The sequence below is a fragment of the Esox lucius genome, chromosome 7, assembly GCF_011004845.1.
Source record: "Esox lucius isolate fEsoLuc1 chromosome 7, fEsoLuc1.pri, whole genome shotgun sequence".
Classification (NCBI taxonomy): domain Eukaryota; kingdom Metazoa; phylum Chordata; class Actinopteri; order Esociformes; family Esocidae; genus Esox; species Esox lucius.
In genome coordinates this window covers 22,067,162-22,089,595 of record NC_047575.1, presented here as the reverse complement: position 1 = coordinate 22,089,595, position 22,434 = coordinate 22,067,162, and the positions used below count along the sequence as shown (strand labels likewise).

The window sequence follows — 22,434 nt, the reverse complement described above, 5'->3', positions numbered from 1 at the left end:
TCTCCCTGCAGCCTTCTTTATACTGAACGACTTGGAAAGATCTGAGTCAGTGAAAAGACTTGAACATCCCATCTCTAGATGACACATCTACGTCAACATCACCCCAGTATCACTATCCACGGATTAACACAGTAACGCAAAGAAACAATACAACTTCTTCTCATCAATGCATTCGACTTGCTTTAGTGCAATTGCGCATAATCAGGCTAGAGCAATGTGTGTATAGCCGTGGATATGCCCCCAAACTCTGAATCGAAGGATTCGAATAGAGGGTTTCAGCAGCTTGATTCTAGAAACCTTCTAAAGTAACTGAAGCTACGTTGCAAATGTCAAGTTGCATCAAGTTTGAACACTGGACCACTGTTTTTAGTCAATGAGGAAATTTCCTCTGGTAAATGCAGCCCTCTTATCATGTTTATATGTTCTAATTTTGGCTTTTGAAGCACCAAGCCGACTACCATATTTTTGACCCTAACCTTGACTGTGTTCCTAGCTGACAACTGTAGACATGTGAACAGTATTCACTGAGGTTATTGTTGCCGGCGAAACAGAATGCATTTTAACTCTCTGTCTTTTCCCTTGTAGGAGGTGAGCTGGTCCACCTGCCTCCTTACCTGCGCATGGACTTCCTGCTGAACCGTGGCATGTCATGCTCAGGCACTGGAGGGAGGGGTGGCACCGGGGGGGAGGGGGCCATGGGCCAGGCATGCCTAGAGCCCCAGAAGAGTCGTTCCCTGAAGCGGCCGTCACGGATGGCGCCTCCAACACCCACGGAGGCCCCTCAGGCCAGCAGCAGGGCCAGCAGCAGGGACCCAGTGGCCCAATGGCAGCCTGGCTCAGCAGCCACCCTGCCTCACAGAGAGGGCTCAGAGTTGGCCCAGGCCGCCAAGCTCAGCACCTCCCAGGAGTCCCTGCTGGACTCACGAGGACACCTCAAACAGACCAACAACCCCTACGCAAAGTCCTACACGCTGGTATAACACTAGGGGCTTGGGGCTGGACTAAAACCTACACTAACACTGGACTTATAACACAAGTGCAGTAAACTGACTCTCACCACACAGTCCTGTATATAATGTCCCCTTTCTTCTTAAAGGAGGGGTAACTTTTACTAATCTCCTTTTATTTATTTTGAAGCTTTCTTTGTTTTTTAAACTTGTGAGATAACTCACTTATCTGAAATGACTCCACGTGGAGCTTGCCAAACTAATTACATTATGAGGGAACATTATTTATTCTTTGATTAGTATGTTAATCATTAATTATTAATCAGTGATTTTTTGTTGTTAGTTGTCAACTATTAATGATTATTAATTATTGATTACAGATGATCAATTATTACCATAAATACACTTTTGAATAAGAACCTGGACAATTTTTTTTCTGGAGTGTGAGACAGTAATTTGGAGCCTGTGTTTTTTTTCTATGGAAATATCCACTAAAACACTGAATGAAACTTGGGAAAATCTGGGAATGAAAGAAATCGACACCAGTCCAAACTTGTCAGCTGCTCTCAAATTGTTACTTTTCTGAAGAAAAAAAATCTATTTCCTATGGATGCATGGGGACTGACCAATTAAAGACAATTTAGAGGATGATAACAACTGGACTGCCCAGTTGAGCATTTTGTCACACTATGAAATGATCCAATGTGAAGATTATTATTCTTATTACTATAAATATATATATATATAAAAAGAGAAATCACTTTTATTTGTGGATATTACAGGGAATAATTGATTTGGTTAATAAAGTCCATAGTCATGTTTGCACATATCTCATTTTGATTAGGAAATGGAGTCTCTGTTGATCTTTGTGTCCCATTCTCTGATGGTGCAATATGAAAAAATACTAAGAAAATTGATACTATTTGCTCTATAATGTACTGTAATGAGAAAAAACAATGTTGTGAGTGTACTTACAGGGCTGGACAAACCCCAACTATGTATTCAGGTGTAGTTTACCACTGCTAATTTGCCAGGGTGGTAGATGAAGTTAGACCAGGGAGGTTCAGGCATATAGCGGTTTGTACTTCACAACACTCAAAAAGTGTGTCCAGACAGAAACCCATTTTCTCAGTGCACTAGGTAGAGTCTATAAGGCTCTCACTCTCCTCAGTAGATTTACTATTGCTGCATTGCAGCAATGCTCCTTTACAGGGAAAAAAAACGTGAGACAATCCAACCCCCCCCCCCCCCCCCAATCCCTTTCAAACCAAACCTAAAGTATATGGGAAATATCTATCTTAAGTGTAGATGTAACTACACAGTTATAGTTGTCTACCCTGGCCCATTTTAATTTTTTTTTTGTCCTGGAGGGAGAGTTTGATAAGAATGCTGTGAGGTCATTGAAACCAGATTAATTGTCTTCATTATGATATTACTTTAACAAGATGTCGCTTTTTGTTTTTAGCATGGTGTTCACCATGATGGCACTGGAATAAAGAGAAACTAACACACAGTACAGATTTGATTAATAAAAAGGCTGTTCCCCAAATGATCCTTCACAGTTTGACATGAATGACTTCAGAGAGAAAGTGAGCGAGTGAGTGGTGGTGGTGGATTGAGAGTGGTAGATTGCTGGGTAGGGTTCTGAAATGAATCTTTAAAAGTCTTTGGTGATCATCACATTCCTTTTTATGTAAGAACACTCGTGAATCTCCCAATACTCAAACTCTCCACATATGAAATGTTGGTTATACTAATGACATTGAGGGCTCTGCTTTAGCAATCCCAACCAAAGTGCAAAGTGGGGGTCTGAATAACACTTCAGCCCGCCATAATGCAACAAAACATGTTGTGAGAGGGAATATCTCTTATGGTTATTTAATTGCTTCGATTTGTTTGAAATATAGTGGTATTTTTTATAGTGGTAAATAAACTTTTTAGCTTATGTTTTAATTCTAGAAATATTTGTCTTTCGATAATATTCGATTAATTATATTTATTTCTTGCACCATGCAATCATTTTTTCAGTTCTTAATGTCTTTCTGTCAATCTCAAACCAGTCCCTACTAACTTGCTCAATTGGCCCTCCATTGTCTCCTGCCTGTGATTAAACTCTAATGGTGACTTTGAGTGTATTTAAATTCCTCCACACACATTTTACAAAACAAGTATTCAGTTATAATTACGAAATCCTTTCTGTTGTTTTACAAAATATAAATCAAAGTTAAACAATTAATTTGGGAGGTATTATCTTTTACTTTTATCACATTTCAAAAGCAAACATTAAAATCATGCATGTGTGGTAGAAGTTGTTACTCCTATCCATTCTTTTGTGTGACATTTGTATGAGCACAGACTAATCGTACTTTTTTATGAAGGCTGAATTATTGAAATCTTTGTGGAGGGAAAACTTTGAGTCTAACTAGCCCCTCCACTCTTGATAAAAAGCTCTGGGACAAATGGCAGAGGTGGGGGGAATGCTCCTGGAATGCTGGGGAAGGGGATTATTTGAGATTTGGCTGGAGCACACCTCCCAATGCCTCAGAGCTGGAGGAGCGCAAATTAATCCTGTTGATAAATCGCAGCCAGTAGGCCAAAGTAACGACTAAAATGAAAAAGTCACTCTAGAAAAACGTCATGACATTCAAGTCAGTAAAAACAGTTGTTCAATCATTCACAAACCCTATCACTGGTCTTTGATTTTGAAAAAGCATATTCACTCTGTGCAAGAATACAGAATATTTTTGTTAAAACACTGAAATCCTTTTAGAGTGCAGGTTGTCTACTTTTAGAAGTGATATGTTTGATAAAAACATCAGGAATGGTTGTGTGCCCAATTAAAAGGTTGTCCTTTTTTTACTATTAAAATGTACTATGGATTTAATTTATTAACATTTTTAAGATGGTAATACCAATGATTTGTGGCTGGTATGATGCTGTTTGAGTCGGATAATTGTAGAGTGCTTATTGGGGAGTAGTTTTCAAGAATTTCAGGTACGTACAGTAGGGAGAACAAGTATTTGATACACTGCTGATTTTGAAGGTTTTCCTACTTACAAAGCATGTATAGGTCTGTAATTTTTTTCATAGGTACACTTTGACTGTGAGAGACAGAATCTAAAACGAAAAATCCAGAAAATCACATTGTATGATTTTTTTTATAATTAATTAGCATTTTATTGCTTGACATAAGTATTTGATCACCTACCAACCAGTAAGAATTCCGGCTCTCACAAACCTGTTAGTTTTTCTTTAAGAAGCACTCCTGTTCTCCACTCATTACCTGTATTAACTGCACCTGTTTGAACTTGTTACCTGTATAAAAGACACCTGTCCACACATTCAATCAAACAGACTCCAATGACCAAGACCAGAGAGCTGTGTAAGGACATCAGGGATAAAATTGTAGACCTGCACAAGGCTGGGATGGGCTACAGGGCAATAGGCAAGCAGCTTGGTGAGAAGGCAACAACTGTTGGCGCAATTATTAGAAAATGGAAGAAGTTCAAGATGACGGTAAATCTCCCTCGGACTGGGGCTCCATGCAAGATCTCACCTCGTGGGGCATCAATGATCATGAGGAAGGTGAGGGATCAGCCCAGAACTACACAGCAGGACCTGGTCAATGACCTGAAGAGAGCTGGGACCACAGTCTCAAAGAAAACCATTAGTAACACACTACATCGTCACGGTTTTAAATCCTGCAGCACACGCAAGGTCCCCCTGCTCAAGCCAGCGCATGTCCAGGCCCGTCTGAAGTTTGCCACTGACCATCTGGATGATCCAGAGGAGGAATGGGAGAAGGTCATGTGGTCTGATGAGACAAAAATTTAACTTTTTGGTCTAAACTCCACTCACCGTGTTTGGAGGAAGAAGAAGGATGAGTACAACTCCAAGGACACCATCCCAACCGTGAAGCATGGAGGTGGAAACATCCTTCTTTGGAGATGCTTTTCTGAAAAGGGGACAGGACGACTGCACCGTATTGAGGGGAGGATGGATGGGGCCATATATCGCGAGATCTTGGCCAACAACCTCCTTCCCTCAATTCCATCATAAAAATGAAATTTCATCCATTGCTTATGAATCAATAAAAAAAACAAGTGGCCTCAGAAAAGAGGCATGTGCAACCCCTTGAGTAACTGTGTCAGAGATCCTACTGATAATTCTATTACTTTTTTTCTTTAGCAGATATGTTTGCTCTGCAATCTCAAGACTCATGAGTTAAATTAATGTCTTGAACTGGCAAATCTGGAAGAGCAACACAGTAAAAACAGAATAAGTGTCTAAAATAAATAATCTACAGTATTTCCTAACATGAAACAATAAATGTTACTCTAGATCTTCGGTTTTCAAGCGTTTTTTTCAACTGAACCTCTTTTTCTAAATGACAAATAATTGCAACACAAATGACCCAAAACTGCCAGAAGAATTGTTCGGGATACAAAGAAAAACCCACAGGTAACCTCAGGAGAAATACAGGCTGCTCTGGAAAAAGACGGTATGGTTGTTTCAAGGAGCACAATAAAACGATACTTGAACAAAAATGAGCTGCATGGTCGAGTTGCCAGTAAGAAGCATTTACTGCACCAATGCCACAGAAAAGCCTACAATATGCCCGACAGTGGTTACAACAGAAAAAGGTTCTGGAGTGGCACAGTCTCCTGACCTTAATATCATCGAGCCACTCTGGGGTGATCTCAAACGTGCGGTTCATGCAAGACGACCAAAGACTTTGCATGACCTGGAGGCATTTTGCCAAGACTAATGGGCAGCAATACCACCTGCAAGACAACTATTACAAAAGAATGCATGCTGTCATTGATGCTAAAGGGGGCAATAAACAATATTAAGAACTAAGGTTATGCAGACTTTTGAACAGGGGTCAGTTAATTGTTTTCTTTGTTGCCATGTTTTGTTTTTATAATTGTGCCATTCTGTTATAACTTTCAGTTGAATGTGAATCCCATAAGAAATAAAAGGCATGTGTTTTGCCTGCTCACTCATGTTTTCTTTACAAATGGTGCATTTATTATCAATTCTCCAAGGGTATGCAAAATGTTGAGCACAGCTGTAGGTAGTAGTAACAGAAGGGGCAGTGGATAAAGAAGCGGTAGTTGTAACAGAAAACATTTGTTTTCTTGCTGTGTCATAAGTAATAAGTATATTTTACTTTTACTTTTTTAAGACATCTTTCTAATTAACAAGAACACTGTGACAAAATGACCAAGTTTAGGACAGACCAAGCATGTTAGCTCTAAATATTAATTTAGGACTACCACTAAGGGTTTATCTATGTACGAATAGAAAATCACAATGGAAACATCTCGGCAACATCATTACTGTATCTGCATGGAAAGAGAAGGATGAGCAGACTTAGCAGGGAAACAATCAATTTCATTGGTTCTTAATTTCTGTGCTGATTCCTACAATTCATTGTTTCATTTAAATTTTTTGCTAGAAATTTTTCAATAAATATTATTAATGCATTTTTCATCATTGTCAACTGTCTGGGTATGTCCTCTCTACAAGCATGGCTATCTAAAATGTACAATATTCACGCATGGTGAAAAATCTGTTTGTTCTGACCAAGGTTATTAACCCTAATTCATTTGCCTCCCCAAAGCTGTGCATTTTGGCAACCCAAATTAATCTTCCAAAAGCCATCCGTTGGCAAGAACCCAATCTTTCACCCAATCTAGTAAGGGAAAACAAAATGGAGTAAACCCAACAAATTACCCACAGATCGCACTTATGCCATCCCACCCCAAAGGACCTAAAGGATGTCTATTTTATTAACTCTCTAAGTCAAGGACCTTATGTTTTCTGCTGGATTATTATTGTTATTGTTCTTTTTTTGCACTGTGAGAAAGAGCAGTTGACAATTCCAAAAGTACAGTACTAGGGTTGAGATTTCACTAACATGGGTGCAAGCAAGCGTGCCGCACAAGCCCTGAAAAGTGAAGCCAAAACGTCTCGATCGCCCCCTGGTGAGTGGTCCCAGTATAGGTCATAAACCCCGCCCTCCCCATGTTATTCAATGGGACGCGAGATCAACTAAACAATTAAATTACCCTTCAAATATATTTTTTACGAAGCTGGTTTCTGTCATTTACTGTAGTTTGTATCACGCTAATGTAAATTCAAGAGTTTGTTTTTAAAATAAGTTTGTTTTTAGTTAGTTATTTAATGCTCTAAAAACGGTGGTGTGACGTCGTGATTCACAGCTGTGATTGACAGCTATCTGAGCCGAGGAGCCACTGAATCTTCGGAGGACTGAGGAGATTGGAACTTTACATTTAATCTCTAAATTTCTATAATTGATATAATTTCACACGGACATAATGGGTTGTTCTGCAGTACATTGTGCTAACCGATCTGGCATTTCCAATCGATCTTTGAATTTTTTTCGGTAAGTTACATTTATAAGCTATTTAATTAGTAAATAAATGTAATGGGCTAGCTAACGTTAGCTAAAAGACAACAAGCCTCGTTAATAGCCATGTTAATAGCTAGCAGGTGATCGTTAGCTAGAAGTTACCAATTATTTTTGTATTAGGCCTATTCTAAATTAAGGTTAAACATGATGTATATACAGTCTATGGGTGCAAGGCATAGCCAGGGTTAGGGCTATAGTATAACAACCTGCTGCTGCTGCTTAACAATGAAAGATAAGGGCACATATGACAAAGTATTTTTAAGATTTTCTTTGTATTTTTTTACTTTTTTGATCGCCAAAAATACATTTTCTTTACTTTTTGGTGATCATACTTTAGGTTACTTTATGTTAGTTATCTTCCATACATAGGGGCCGATACCGTGGGTGCTCCGGGGCTCGAGCACCCACGGAAAATAGCGAGCACCCACGAAAATACCGAGCACGAGCACCCACGTGTGCCAGACCGCCAGCCCGCCAGTAGGCTACATTCATTTAAAATTAAACTTGCCGTTGGTGATATGTAAAGCGTCTGTTACACTGTGATTGGTTATGTCGATGTTAGTGACAGCGACATAACCAGTCGCCTGCTCCGGGTGCTCCCTATCCACCAATCACAGCGTTTCTCAGATGAAAACGCTTCTTTTTTAGTGGCCCCACTCCCATCCCCCACTATACAGTGCCGTGCGACGTTCGTGTTTGTGCGTACTGCTTTCTGTAATCAATCCGCCCTCTTCAGCACTGCGGGAAAAATATCAAATCCAGGTTCTAATTTGGCCTTAGAAAACCAGTAAAATCGACATGTTTTGCATATGAAATTGTGAATATTTTAAATGTTTAATAAAGGTGTTCAACTTTGCGTTTTAGCCTACAACAACCGTTCATTTTTTGTTTTTCAATTACCGTTTAAAAAAGGAAAAACGAATGGACACAAAAGTAGCTGGATCGTTTGGACATATGCTAATACGAGTTCTTTATTAAATTCATAAAATAAACAATAATTAGCCTATAGGAATAATGGATTCTAACCTAAAAAAAAAATATGCCACTATCAAAAACTCGTAGCAGAAATTAGGGAGAAACTCCCAGAAACTATATATGGCGTTTTTTTTAATCGATATTTAGATAATAGTGCAAAACATTAATTTCCCACGAACTGATCGCGGTTAGGCCTATGTGTCAGTTAAACTTTTCATCTCCAATCCTGTATTTGTGATACGTGGTAAATTTTGAAAGATCTACTTTACGGCTTTATTAATAAGTAAATGAATAGGTGTGCGTAGTGCGTTTATATATGTATATATAGGTGTATATATAGGTATATATAGGTGTGTATATATAGGTATATATAGGTGTGTATATATATATATATATATATATATATATATATATATATATAAATGGTGTGCGCCTATGAGCACCCACGGAGGAAAACATAAATCGGCGCCTATGCTTCCATAGATAAAAAATGACAACATTTCTAACTTCAGTACATACGGTTCATACATACATTTGGCAGACTTAAAGATCAGGTAAACTTTCTGCTCTAATCAATGCAGGGAATCAATTTCTGTGAGTTTTCTAGGCTTGACTGAGACGTACCTGTATATGTATATGAGTGTTTTTTGTCACCAATGAAAATGTTTTGCTAATTGAATTCTCATTCCGATGGAAATTATCTTGTGTATCTTGACTCAAAATCTGTTGACATAAATTTTACCAACACCATTGATGTCATGTTTGGCATAGCAAACATGGCCCAAAAAACCCAGGAGGCAGGCAGAAAGGGACTACATTTGAATAGATTCATGGCAAGCTTGTTACAGAGTCCTTTCCTGACAGTTTAAAAAAAATTCCATTAGGTTTTGCCATATTAGCCAGACTGAACCAAGTTGCTTGAGTTCAAGCTCACCCCTTCTAATTACCTCCACAACAGGAACGGCAAATACTCAGTATTAAAAAAGTTTTGCTACAAGGTCAATAACATAGATTGGTGTATACACCTATCAGCCATAACATTATGACCACTGACAGGTGAAGTGAATAACAATGATACTCTCGTTATCATGGCACCTGTCAGTGGGTGGGATATATTAGGCTGCAAGTGAACATTCTGTCCTCAAAGTTGATGTGCAAGAAGCAGGAAAAATGGGAAAGCATAAGGATCTGAACGATTTTGACAAAGGCCAAGTTGTGATGGCTAGACGACTGGGTTGGAGCATCTCCAAAACTGCAGCCCTTGTGGGGTGTTCCTGGTCTACAGTGGTCAATACCTATCAAAAGTGGTCCAAGGAAAGAAAAGCTAATAACCAGCGACATGGTCATGGGCGGCCAAGGCTCATTGATGCACGGGGGAGCAAAGGCTGCTCTGTGTGGTCCGATCCAATAGTCAAGCTACTGTAGCTCAAAAATGTTCATGCTGGCACCGAGGAACACACAGTGCACCGCAGTTTGTTGTGTATGGGGCTGTGTAGCTGCAGACAAGTCAGTGTGCCCATGCTGACACCTGTTCCATTGCCGAAAGCGCCTACAATGGGCATGTGAGCATCAGAACTGGACCACAGAGCAATGGAAGAAGGTGGCCATGACAGGCATACAAAGGCCCTGTCACATAATGGAGGCAGGACATGAGGTTCAGAGCTACAGTATATAGAAATTCCTTTAATAACTGAACTCAAAAAAACTAAACAAAACCACTGTAGCATTCCACATTGATGTGTAAAAGGGCAACTTAAATGGGATTCCCAGTTAGAGGCAGGTGCCAAGCATTTTTTTGGGACAAACAAAACCAAACATGGAGATGAGTAAAGGGCATCTCTACAGTCCGGCCGTTGGGCTTGCCATTGGGACCACCGATGTGGTGTCACCCAGCGGCACCACTGCCCTGGATCCTGGTCCGGATCCAGAGCTAGCTATGGAGGTACTCCTCCTATGAGACGAGTTGCTTACCTCCGAGGAGTTCCTCCACGGCTCAGCTCTGCTTCGTCCCTGTGGTAGTGGATCATTCTATCATGGTATGGAGGTAGGTCACAAGGCACAGAGCTGTAGTATATAAACATTCCTTAAATCGATTAACTCAGATCTCAAACCCCGAAGCAACAAAACAAAGGCGCGGTGGCAACCTGAGACTGTCGGCAACAGCACAAACAATGATCCACACATGGTTGTGGAAATCGACAACTTAAATATAAACATCCATAGTCCGTCCCTGACAGGCCCATTTTCAGCAACCATCACTCCAGTGTTTCAATGGCATGTTGTGTTTGCTAATCCATGTTTATCAAAATGCTAATTGATCATTAGAAAACCCTTTGGCAATTATGTTACCATAGCTGAAAACTGTTAAAACTGGCCTCCTTCAGACTAGTTCAGTATCTGGAGCATCAAACTGTTTTGCTGATTAAAGTAGCAAACTTCTTTAGACTAGTTCAGTGTCTTCAGTATCAATTTTTATGTGGACAGAGGAAGTACTCTGCCTAGAAGGCCAGCATCCTGGGGACGCCTTTTCATTGTTGACGTAGAGACTGGTGTATTGTGGGCAGCTTCATTAAATCATTTTCATTAAAAACGATTTAATGATGCTGCCAGTTGATGATCTGTGAGGCATCTGTTTCTAAAACTAGACATTCTAATGTATTTGTTCTCTTGCTCAGAAATGTCAAAGAGACCCCAAAGTATTGAACGGTAGTGTACATTAAGTACTCATGGGACTCCTCCCACAGTTTCTCTGCAGATTGATACCTAAACAAAAGAAACCCACTTGGTTGCTGCTGGAAGGCAAAGACCACATTTCAGGAACTAACAATATAATTCCTTCAAAGAGTTCTCAAAGGTACCAGTTGCCAACATGTTTGATGTTATAACCCATTAGGTGTAGAATGCACCATTTAAATCCTCCAGTATGGTCTGACCCTGATGACAGTATGAAGAGTTCCTTTCTCCCAAATTGGTCTGTTGATTGGGAACCAGACTGTCACCCTAAAGATTCGGCCAGAGCTCTCCAGCTAACGCCTCATCCTGAAAATTACATTCACAGACTAATATCACAGACTGGATTGGCTAATGGGAAGATGTGTTACTGAGCATGACATCTATATTCGCCATCCACTTCTGAAGCACATTACAAATTATGCGTGGTGACAGAGATTTACTTGGCCAGCCACACTTGGCACTATTCACTGCTGCCATAAATAAAGGGCAAGGCCGGAATTAATTCTTCCCTCTGATCTGAAGGAGAAATATGGGACTGTTTGTCACCAGGCTGTTATCTGGAATGCATCTGGGAATGGACATGGAGCACAGTTTGATTTGCTTTAATTAGGACATGTTAAACTCAACCAAATGGTCGGCCAAGGGAGTGAAAAAAGAAGGGTGTGCAGAGAAAGATGGGGATTAAAGGGTTGTGGTGGCATCGGCTGTGACATATAACATTGCAGTTCAATAGATCATAAGGAACATTCTGTTTTCTTTATGAAATAGTGGGACTAAGGGCATACATTGCATTTAGATAGTATGCAGACCCTTTCACTTTTTCAGAATTGTGTTACATTTGATCACTTGCACTTATTCTCACAACTGAAGTGAATTAAGAAACGACAGATACCACAGTTACATCAGCTTACATGTCAACAAAGAAAAACAACACTCTCAGACAACAGAGTATTTAAAGCTACATTAATCATGCAGTTTTGGTCAGCACATTATCAGCCATGTGTTGTCACATTAAGTGCTTTAAAAATCCTTTGGACAATTGCACCTGTCACTCCTACCCAGGGATTGTATGTCAAACAAAATTATTCTAAATAGAAGGTCCGCTTTCCAAAACTACTTGATACATTCAACTTTCTTAATTTACAACAACTTAACATACAACTTTCTAAATTTACAGCCAGTTAATTACAACATATTCTAACTAGGGAAGGCACATTGTCTAACTTAACTAGTTCCCCACTGACACGCTGCATCCTGACTGCATTCTTCTGCCATGTGATGCAATAAATGTCCTTATAACAATTGCTAGCAATTTTCTTAAATAATTGAAATATTCTACTGCTAACATTGTCTACCTGCAGCTCTCACTCCTGAGAAGTTTTATCACAGAAATGTGGGATTTATTATGTTACAGCCTTATTCAGAAACACACGTGTATATACACACTCACCTAAAGGATAATTAGGAACACCATACTAATACTGTGTTTGACCCCCTTTCGCCTTCAGAACTGCCTTAATTCTACGTGGCATTGATTCAACAAGGTGCTGAAAGCATTCTTTAGAAATGTTGGCCCATAGTGATAGGATAGCATCTTGCAGTTGATGGAGATTTGTGGGATGCACATCCAGGGCACGGAGCTCCCGTTCCACCACATCCCAAAGATGCTCTATTGGGTTGAGATCTGGTGACTGTGGAGGCCATTTCAGTACAGTGAACTCATTGTCATGTTCAAGAAACCAATTTGAAATGATTCGAGCTTTGTGACATGGTGCATTATCCTGCTGGAAGTAGCCATCAGGGGATGGGTACATGGTGGTCATAAAGGGATGGACATGGTCAGAAATAATGCTCAGGTAGGCTGTGGCATTAAAACGATGCCCAATTGGCACTAAGGGGCCTAAAGTGTGCCAAGAAAACATCCCCCACACCATTACACCACCACCACCAGCCTGCACAGTGGTAACAAGGCATGATGGATCCATGTTCTCATTCTGTTTACGTCAAATTCTGACTCTACCATCTGAATGTCTCAACAGAAATCGAGACTCAGACCAGGCAACATTCTTCCAGTCTTCAACTGTCCAATTTTGGTGAGCTCGTGCAAATTGTAGCCTCTTTTTCCTATTTGTAGTGGAGATGAGTGGTACCCTGTGGGGTCTTCTGTTGTTGTAGCCCATCCGCCTCAAGGTTGTGCGTGTTGTGGCTTCACAAATGCTTTGCTGCATACCTCGGTTGTAACGAGTGGTTATTTCAGTCAAAGTTGCTCTTCTATCAGCTTGAATCAGTCAGCCCATTCTCCTCTGACCTCTAGCATCAACAAGGCATTTTAGCCCACAGGACTGCCGCATACTGGATGTTTTTCCCTTTTCACACCATTCTTTGTAAACCCTAGAAATGGTTGTGCGTGAAAATCCCAGTAACTGAGCAGATTGTGAAATACTCAGACCAGCCTGTCTGGCACCAACAACCATGCCACACTCAAAATTGCTTAAATCACCTTTCTTTCCCATTCTGACATTCAGTTTGGAGTTCAGGAGATTGTCTTGACCAGGACCACACCCCTAAATGCATTGAAGCAACTGCCATGTGATTGGTTGATTAGATAATTGCATTCATGAGAAATTGAACAGGTGTTCCTAATAATCCTTTAGGTGAGTGTATATTTGCAAACTGAAAGTATTCCAACCTTTGCAATGACACTTGGCATGACATGACACTCAATGACACTTTGAGCTCAGAGGCATCCCGTTTCCATTGAACTTCATTGGAGTCCACCTTTGTCGCCGGTTCTGTTCGTAATTTTTATGGACAGAATTTCTAGGCGCAGCCAGGGGCCGGAGGGTGTCAGTTTAGGGGCCGATTTCGTCTCTGCTCTTTGCGGATGATGTTGTCGTGTTGGCCCCTTCAAACCAGGACCTTCAGCATGCACTGGGACGGTTTGCATCCGAGTGTGAAGCGGTGGGGATGAGAATCAGTACCTCCAAATCCGAGGCCATGGTCCTCAGTCGGAAAAGGGTGGCTTGCCCACTTCAGGTTGGTGGAGTGTGCCTGCCTCAAGTGGAGGAGTTTAAGTATCTAGGGGTATTGTTCACGAGTGAGGGAAGGATGGAACGGGATAAGCGGAAGAAAATGATGATGATTGATTGATGTCCCATCCTGGAGGACCTGGACTGCCTGTGCAACCTGAATAGGCTGCAGGTACCGCTTCATGCTACCAGTAGTGAAAAGGACACTAGCAACACACAAAGCTAGAAAAGAATCAGTCAAGAAGGATGTGGGGAGAGCAATTGTCTGTGCCCACCACCTGCAAAACCATTCCCTTTTTGGGGGTTGTCTTGCTGTTGCCTCTCCAATGCACCTATTTCAGTGCACCTATTTCATTCGCACCAATCAGGTGACATTGCTTCAGAATCACTTATGCTTCCTAACTGGACAGTTTGAAATCCCTGAAGTTTAATTGACTTGGTGTTAAGCTGTGAATGATTACGTGTTCCCTTAATTTTTTAAGCAGTGTATTTACTGCTTTAACACGATTGTTAAGCACAATTACAACTGCAACTAAAAGACTGAAGAAAAATTATGTTTTGCAGCTGAATGAACATAAACTTTGATAATGATGACTGTAAAGGAATACCATAATTTGTTGTGTTTTAGCACGATTATTTGTGATTACAGTTGTGTGCATACATGTAAAAAAAAGAAAAACAGCAGGCCAGCACTTTTGGTCATTGGTCAAGAGTGGCCGTGTTTTTTACTGTACTAGTCTGGATTATTTTGCATTAAGATAACTTTTGAGTTATGTGAAAATGGGTCATTTGTTACAGTACTATAAGAGTAGCGTTGGAAGTGTTTTTCACAAATTCAAGATGACCGAGTCAGTGGATTCCAATGGGAAATATGTTCCTTGTGAGGAGATGAACACAGGTACCTATTTTCAAGCAAAATGTGTATCCCAGACAGTATACTTACGCAATCAATTATTTTCTTTTTTTTATTTGTAATAAACTTATAATAGTTTGTAGATTTTATTTTGTACATTGTAAATTTTTTATTTTTGTGATTTTGAATAGTAAAACCCTTAATTATTTGCACCCTACTCATTGTCTCTCAGTGCTTTTGTCTATCCCTTACAATCTCTCATTGCTTTGCATTGATAAAATATCAGTAATCCTAGAAGGCCGTTGAGCAGTGCAATAATGTTTCGCTTCAAAAGGTAATGGTTTATACATAGACCTTACTGTTCAGTTGTGGTGAAATGTACCAGTTTCTCCATAAAACACTGTGTAGAATGTATCCCGAAGGTCATAGTGTATTATAGGAAGTTACTATGTAGAATGTGCAATGAAATCTATACCTATCATGGCCTATGGATGACAGGTCATTGAGTATGTTATGTCATAGGAAAGGCAGAGAGATGTAATCTCATGGTCTTGATAATATAGCACGATGCCAAATAAGCAAGAAACAGCATACATTTCATCTTTTCTGTGTGTGGCCCTTGTTGTGCTTAAGAATAAATAGCACTGTATTGATCTTTGTATGACCTGACTGACAAAATGAGTGCAGTTAAGGGTCCTATCCTGATTTTATCTGGTGAAAAGGACATTTTGATTGTCTCACAACTGTGGAACCTAACATTACCTGTCCAGCTGACACTTTCTGACCACCTCAAGTCTTATATGATAATGGTTTTCGGTTTGTATTTAAATAGATAATTATATAAAATATGTGACTACAAACTAACACAATGTTAAAAAACCACATCTGACTCAATGTTTACCTGTTTTGGATATTTATTAAGTATGTTTCTTTGAGGGTGTCTACTGTGTGATGTAGTATTGTTAAGTATATGACACTTGTTTGGGTTTGAACAATAACTTAAAGGACACAAAAGGGATTAAAATAACATCCACAAAATATAACAACAGAAACACAATCATAGCAAAAATAATAAAACTTAAGTCTAACAGAAAACAAAAACACTATATATTAACATTTATGTTGTAGGATTGAAGGGTAGGAAGAAATAACGCACAATTCTCAAGTGAATAATAGAACAAGGTCTAGATTTAGTTCAGCCAGGTTTAAGAGAGTTATCTGAGAGAAAATGTTAGCCACTGATTTAAACCGAGATACTTCAGTCATAAGGTATGAAAGCCTATGGGTGCTGCACTAAAGGGATATCAAACAAGATAAGCTGTAACGTGTGAAAACACCCAGGAAAAATGTATGATGCCTTGTCTGAATATAATACAGAAGATTTTCACCATATATTTTTTGCAATAGATTTGGCTACATGTTTCACCTGAGGGTGGTAGTCTTAATAGCTTTTAAGCTACTTTACTGTTCAAATGGGTATATTACAGTGTACATGACATGGGACATGACGTTTCTACAAAGGATTTGGATTGCCACAGCAACTGGAAAATAGAGTGCAGTAGTTTTACATTATCAATAAAAAACTGATATAGCAAAATTATAGGAAAGATCAACATATATTCAGAACATACACCATATTTGATGCATATAGCAATCAATACGCTACATATTTCACAAAGACATCACTGACCCCTTCATCCTTGAACCCAGACCCGGTAGAGTTCATAACAATGTGGTTTGATTGACATGCAAGACTAAGCCTCCAACTAGTGCAGTACCAGTCTATGGAAGACATAAATGCCCGCCCTGTTCCACCCGCTCTAGGACTTCACTTCCTGCTTTTTCTTGCTCTGGAACTTCCTGAACTGTGATTGGATGGCCACAGCAGCCTTCTCCGTCTCCGGTGCTTTCATGTCAATGTCTGCAAATTCCTCCTGATGGGCATCCTTTTTAGAGACATCTGTAGAAAAATTAGAAGACATGGTGAGAGACTGGAAGAGAGTGTGAAACTGCCTAGAGAAACTAGGAGGTCAAACTGAATGGGTTTGGCTATCACCAGAGGCGTTGCTAGGACCACAATATTTTCAGGGCTATCACAGTTAGTAACACTCCATTTCACAGTCAGTATAACTCCATAAACATTAGCTGACGTTTTGGCTATTAGAGCAGCTGTATCAATCTTCTCTACCCCACCACTATGCACCTAGTAATCACTTCTGCTCAAATTTGCGGAAGGTCTGGTGGAACACCTTCATTAACTGATAAGAAAGCCATGAAAAATTCCTGCAGCGATAGGCACTGGTTTAATTGAATCATCTCCCACTATGTGTTACTCGATGTGTAATTTTGTAACATTGCTGTGAGAACTGTCTTGCTGGCACGGATTTGCAGCATAAAAAGATAGTTCTTCCTTCATTGAAACTTGTTCAATATGGTCAAAAACAGTTTTAGGCTAATAGCTGGTAATATTTACAGGCTGACTCAGTCTGAACTGGATGAAATAGGAGCGTTCATTTACACTTCAAAAAGACAGAATTGCCTCTCCATTTGAAGCCACAAACAATAGTGTCTCTTTTCTGTGAAATGGGTTACATTTTCAGCACCAATGCCAACAGAAAGAGGATGTAATACCATATGTCACTATCTATTGACATGCATCTACTATGTGCATTTAATAAATCCATACAAGACGTGATACAAGAAGTGTCATATGCCATATACTTTTTTCATTGTACAAAATGGTCAATAGTTTAGGTTTAGATGGAATTACGTCACGTCCAAGGAGCCCTATGAAAAAAAATACATAAAAAATGTACATTTCATGATTGCCGATAAAAGTCTGAGATAGTGCTGGTGGGAACAGGGCTTCAGTAGAGACTATACTATTAATTCTAAAGTAATCAATGAGTTTATCAAGACCATAAACTGTAATGTTCTTGACTGGCCAAGTTAATCGGCTGACATGAATCCATTTGAGCATGCATTTAATTTGCTGAAGACAAGACTGAAAAGAAAATGCCCCCAGAGATAAAAAGGAAGTGAAGATGGTTGAAGTACATGCCTGGCAGAGCACCACCGGAGAAGATACTCACCATCTGTTATGTCTATGGGTCACAGATAGTTCACAGTTCATTAATGTAAATACCATCAAAGTGAAGCTGATACTTTAACCTCTCAAATCCAAGACAGCAATGAGTACAAAGCCAAGACAACCAAACCTGTCCAAATATGTATAGACGGCACTGTAGATGCCATATAAAAACTAATATCCATCCTTTGATAAAGTGTAGCTAAACATTTATGTAACCACCAGTACACTTCATTTGTCCACTGGACATTATCCTAGATGGATTTAATCTTGTAACATTTGTGACGTTCAGAGAAGCTTTAGTTCAGCAGTGGGGTCTTCCTGGGCTTCCAACCATTTTCCAACCACAGTTCCATGTTGACAGTGGTAAAGGTAGCTGAATGCTTGCTTTCTCGAAGCCAGTTGAGTGGCAATTTATACCCTGTAGGCATCTGCAGCTTACCACAGATGAGACAAAATAACCTAGGAAATGACGATCACAATGCAACTAGCCGAATTATTTCAAACACTCCAGAAGGGTGCCAACCATTTTGTCCAGGCAATTGTTTTGTTTTTAAGGCAAACATGCACAGTATAAGTTTACCATAGCCCCTGTGAGGCATAGTAAGCATATATGATGTATGTTGTGGGTTGTGCATTTATTAACAGTTCTTCTGTATAAATCCTGTACCCACCTTGTCCAACAGGTTTGCTGTTACCACTCATGGCTCCAGATCCTTGTTTCTGCAAAGGAAGAGAAAGTGAAAATTTTGAAAAACAAAATCAGAGTTTGCGCTGCAAGCATAAAATCCTGCTGCTAGAAGAATGGTAATGAAGACTCGAATGGCCATCACTAGCGGAAGGTAGCTGATTCCCAAAACTCATGTTTGTGTACAGACAAGTGTAGCTTCAATTGCTTATGAGTCATTAAAGTGTTTTTCAGTGTTGAGTAATAAAATATTCTGTTTCTGAATAAGTCCATAATCCAGTGCTTTTATTGAATTTTGAACACAGTACCTCAGCTTTGATACCAGGCAGGTCTATAGAAGCCAAAGGAAGGGCAGCTAATTTCAAGGCTTTGCCGCCTATTTCACAAATATGCATTGGGTGTTGGGATGGCGTCCTTGTTTCGTCTGATCTTTCTATATTATATACTCAGTCACTTAGGGTCAGGTTGATATTTTGGTTCAGCAGAGGCTCCTACCACCCAGTGGTGACACATCTACCACCCTCCCTTACTATCTCTTCTCTACGCCTCACTACCCTATTCTATCTATACCTTTTCTACCTGCCTTTTTCTCTTTTCCTATTTTATCCTTTCCCACTCCAGAGATGGAAAGTGAGAAAGACAGAGACACCCCATTAGATCCATTACAGCCAAGCACTCCACAGTCAAGCCACACAATATGACACTATGACCATTCCTCTGACAATTCCATATGAAATCACACACTCTAAATAAGCAAAACAGAGCAGAAAATAATGTGTATCCTAGTGTATTGCACACTATGTAGTGGTGTAAACAAATTGCATATCTTCTTTCAATTCCTTCAATCTTTATATTTTTGAAAACTAGAAAAGCTTAACACCTTGTCACCTTCCTTGATTACATGTTCTTTATTTGATATATGTTATACCAATTTATAATAACAAAATCTGCAAGGAATAAAGCTAGAAATAAGATGCAAAATGCCAGAGGAAGACATGACCTAGTAAACAGTATACAACATATGACATTTAGCTAACTATGACTCTAGGACTCGAATACATGTGCACTATTATATAATTTGTAAAAAAATTGTAATGTCCCATGTCCTCAAATTAAACAAAGATATACTGATGGTGTGTTTAATATAGGCAAATTCTATACACAAAACAATCAAAAAACATAAGCAGGTTTGCTGATTTAAACAACCTGGTTTCCAAAAAGGTTGGGATGCAGCGAAAAATCCAATGATGTTCAAATCATTCGACCCTATATTTAATCGAAAATAGTGAAAAGACAACATATCAGGTGTTGAAACAGAGAAACGTTATTGTTTTTGGAAAAATACATGCCCATTTTGAATTTGATGCCAGCAACAAATTTTTAGTTGGGACAAGGGCATGTTTACCACTGTGTTGCATCACCTCTTCTTTTAACAATAATCTGGAAGCGATTGGGAACTGAGGAGACAAAGTGCTGTACAGTGAAGTGTATTCCCATTCATGCTTGATATAGGATTTCAGCTGCTCAACATTTTTGGGTCTCCTTTGTCATATGTTTCATTTTATAATGCGCCAAATGTTTTCAGTGGGTGACAGGTCTGGACTGCATGCAGGCCAGTTTAGTACACAGACTCTTTTACTACAGAGCCATGCTGTTGTAATACGTGCAGAATGAGGTTTGGCATTGTCTTGCTGAAATGAGCAAGTCCTTGACTGAAAAAAACATTTGGAAGGCAGCATATGTTGCTCCAAAACCTGTGTATATTGATCAGCATTAATGGCGCCTTCACAAATGTGTCATTTTTACATTGACATTTTAGTCATTTAGTGGACGCTTTTATCCAGAGCGACTTACAATAAGTGCATTCCTCTCAAGCAGTCTTGGAAAACCAACATCTGACAATAATAATAGGTTATTAATAATAACTTTATTAATGAATAACTTTCCTTCATGAAAGCCATTCGTTAGTAAAGTCAATGCCAGAGAAATCAAAGAACGGAAAGGGCAGGGGCTACGGGTAGGCTTGTTTGAACAGATGAGGCTTGAGGCAGTGGATGAACGGAAAGGGCAGGGGCTACGGGTAGGCTTGTTTGAACAGATGAGGCTTGAGGCAGTGAATGAACGGAAAGGGCAGGGGCTACGGGTAGGCTTGTTTGAACAGATGAGGCTTGAGGCAGTGGATGAACGGAAAGGGCAGGGGCTACGGGTAGGCTTGTTTGAACAGATGAGGCTTGAGGCAGTGAATGAACGGAAAGGGCAGGGGCTACGGGTAGGCTTGTTTGAACAGATGAGGCTTGAGGCAGTGGATGAACGGAAAGGGCAGGGGCTACGGGTAGGCTTGTTTGAACAGATGAGGCTTGAGGCAGTGGATGAAGATGGTAACAGATTCAGAGTCACGGATTGATTGTGGAAATGAGTTCCAAAGCCTTGGAGCAGCCCTGCCTTGGAGACTGCTGTCTCCAAAGCTCCATAGCTTGGACCAGGGGATGATTAGGTGACCAGCTGTAGCAGAGCAGATTGACTGAGAGGGTTGGTATCGACGAATAAGATCAGTGAGGTAGGGTGGAGCAAGCTGATGGAGGGCTTTATGGGTGAGCAGAAGAATTTTACAATCAATGCGCTGAGGGACGGGGAGCAAGTGGAGTTCCCGGAGGATAGGGGTGATGTGCTGCCAGGACTTGGTGTGGGTGAGAAGTCTGGCTGCTGAGTTTTGGACATTTGTGGCTTATGGAGAGTTGAGGAGTTGATGCCAGAAAGAAGAGAGTTCTAATAGTCTAGATGGGAGGAGATCAGTCAATGTATTAAGGTTTCAGTGGCGGTACAGGAGAGGGAGGCCTTTAGTTTGGCAATACTGTGGTGGTGAAAGAATGAGGATTTGACTGTCTGTTTTATGTGTTGTTCAAAGCTGAGGGAGGAGTCCAGGATGTCGCTAGGTTACATGCATGGGGAGAAGGAGAGACAATGGTGTTGTCGATGGTAAGAGTTTTGGTGAGTGTGGATTTAGTGCCTATGAGTAGTAGTTCAGGTTTATCACTGATGAGCTTGAGGAAGTTTTGCTGCATCCGTGTTTTTATAGTTTATATGTTTTTACAGGCAGGATTTAATGTGGACCAAAGTTGGTTGATGAGAGATTTGGTGCTGAGGTAAATTTGAGCGTCGTTGACATAGCAGTGGAAGTCAAGTTTGAAGTGACGGAGGATCTGACCAATGGGGAATATGTAGATGATGAAGCGCAAGGGGCCAAGAACATAGCCCTGGGGGATACCCTATGTAACTGCAACGGAATCAGAATTATTGGCATTGAGGGAGATATAGTGGGTATGGTTGGTGAGGTATGTGTGTTGTCAGGAGAGTGCAGTTCCCTCAACACGCAAAGCCTCGAGCCTGGTGAGGAGGATCTGATGACTAACTGTGTCAAACGCAGCACTCAGGTCAAGGAGGATAATGATGTTGAGGGCACCAGCATCAGCATAGATGAGGAAGTTGTTGACAACCTTTAGGAGGGCAGTTTTGGTCCTGTGGAGTGGTCGGAAGCCAGACTGAAGAGGCTAAAATAAACGATTATTGAGGAGGTGACATTGCAGTTGGGAGCCGACAGTTCTTTTGAGGGTTTTTGCAAGGAAGGGGAGTTTGAAGATGGGGCGGAGGTTGTGAAAATTGGTGGATTCTTTAAGATGGGTGT

At 40.2% G+C, this 22,434-nt stretch overlaps 2 protein-coding genes across 6 annotated transcripts in view; one reads left to right on the top strand and one right to left on the bottom strand.

The window, feature by feature from the left end:
- Positions 1-3,071, top strand: part of dscama (Down syndrome cell adhesion molecule a) — a 116,877-nt gene extending 113,806 nt beyond the window's left edge. For all 5 annotated transcript variants that reach the window (XM_010904384.4, XM_010904383.4, XM_020048634.3 and 2 more), the window contains one exon: positions 586-3,071. In XM_010904384.4, the coding sequence (XP_010902686.1) occupies positions 586-980 (395 nt within the window). In that variant the 3' untranslated portion in view covers positions 981-3,071. The remainder of the gene's footprint in view (positions 1-585) is intronic.
- A 12,801-nt stretch (positions 3,072-15,872) lies between these two features.
- pcp4a (Purkinje cell protein 4a) overlaps positions 15,873-22,434 on the bottom strand; it is a 46,976-nt gene continuing 40,414 nt past the window's right edge. Inside the window, exons 2-3 of the mRNA XM_010904382.4 lie at positions 18,739-18,787; positions 15,873-16,936 (exon numbers count right to left, since the gene is read on the bottom strand). Coding sequence (XP_010902684.1) covers positions 16,797-16,936; positions 18,739-18,787 — 189 coding nt within the window. The 3' untranslated portion in view covers positions 15,873-16,796. The remainder of the gene's footprint in view (positions 16,937-18,738; positions 18,788-22,434) is intronic.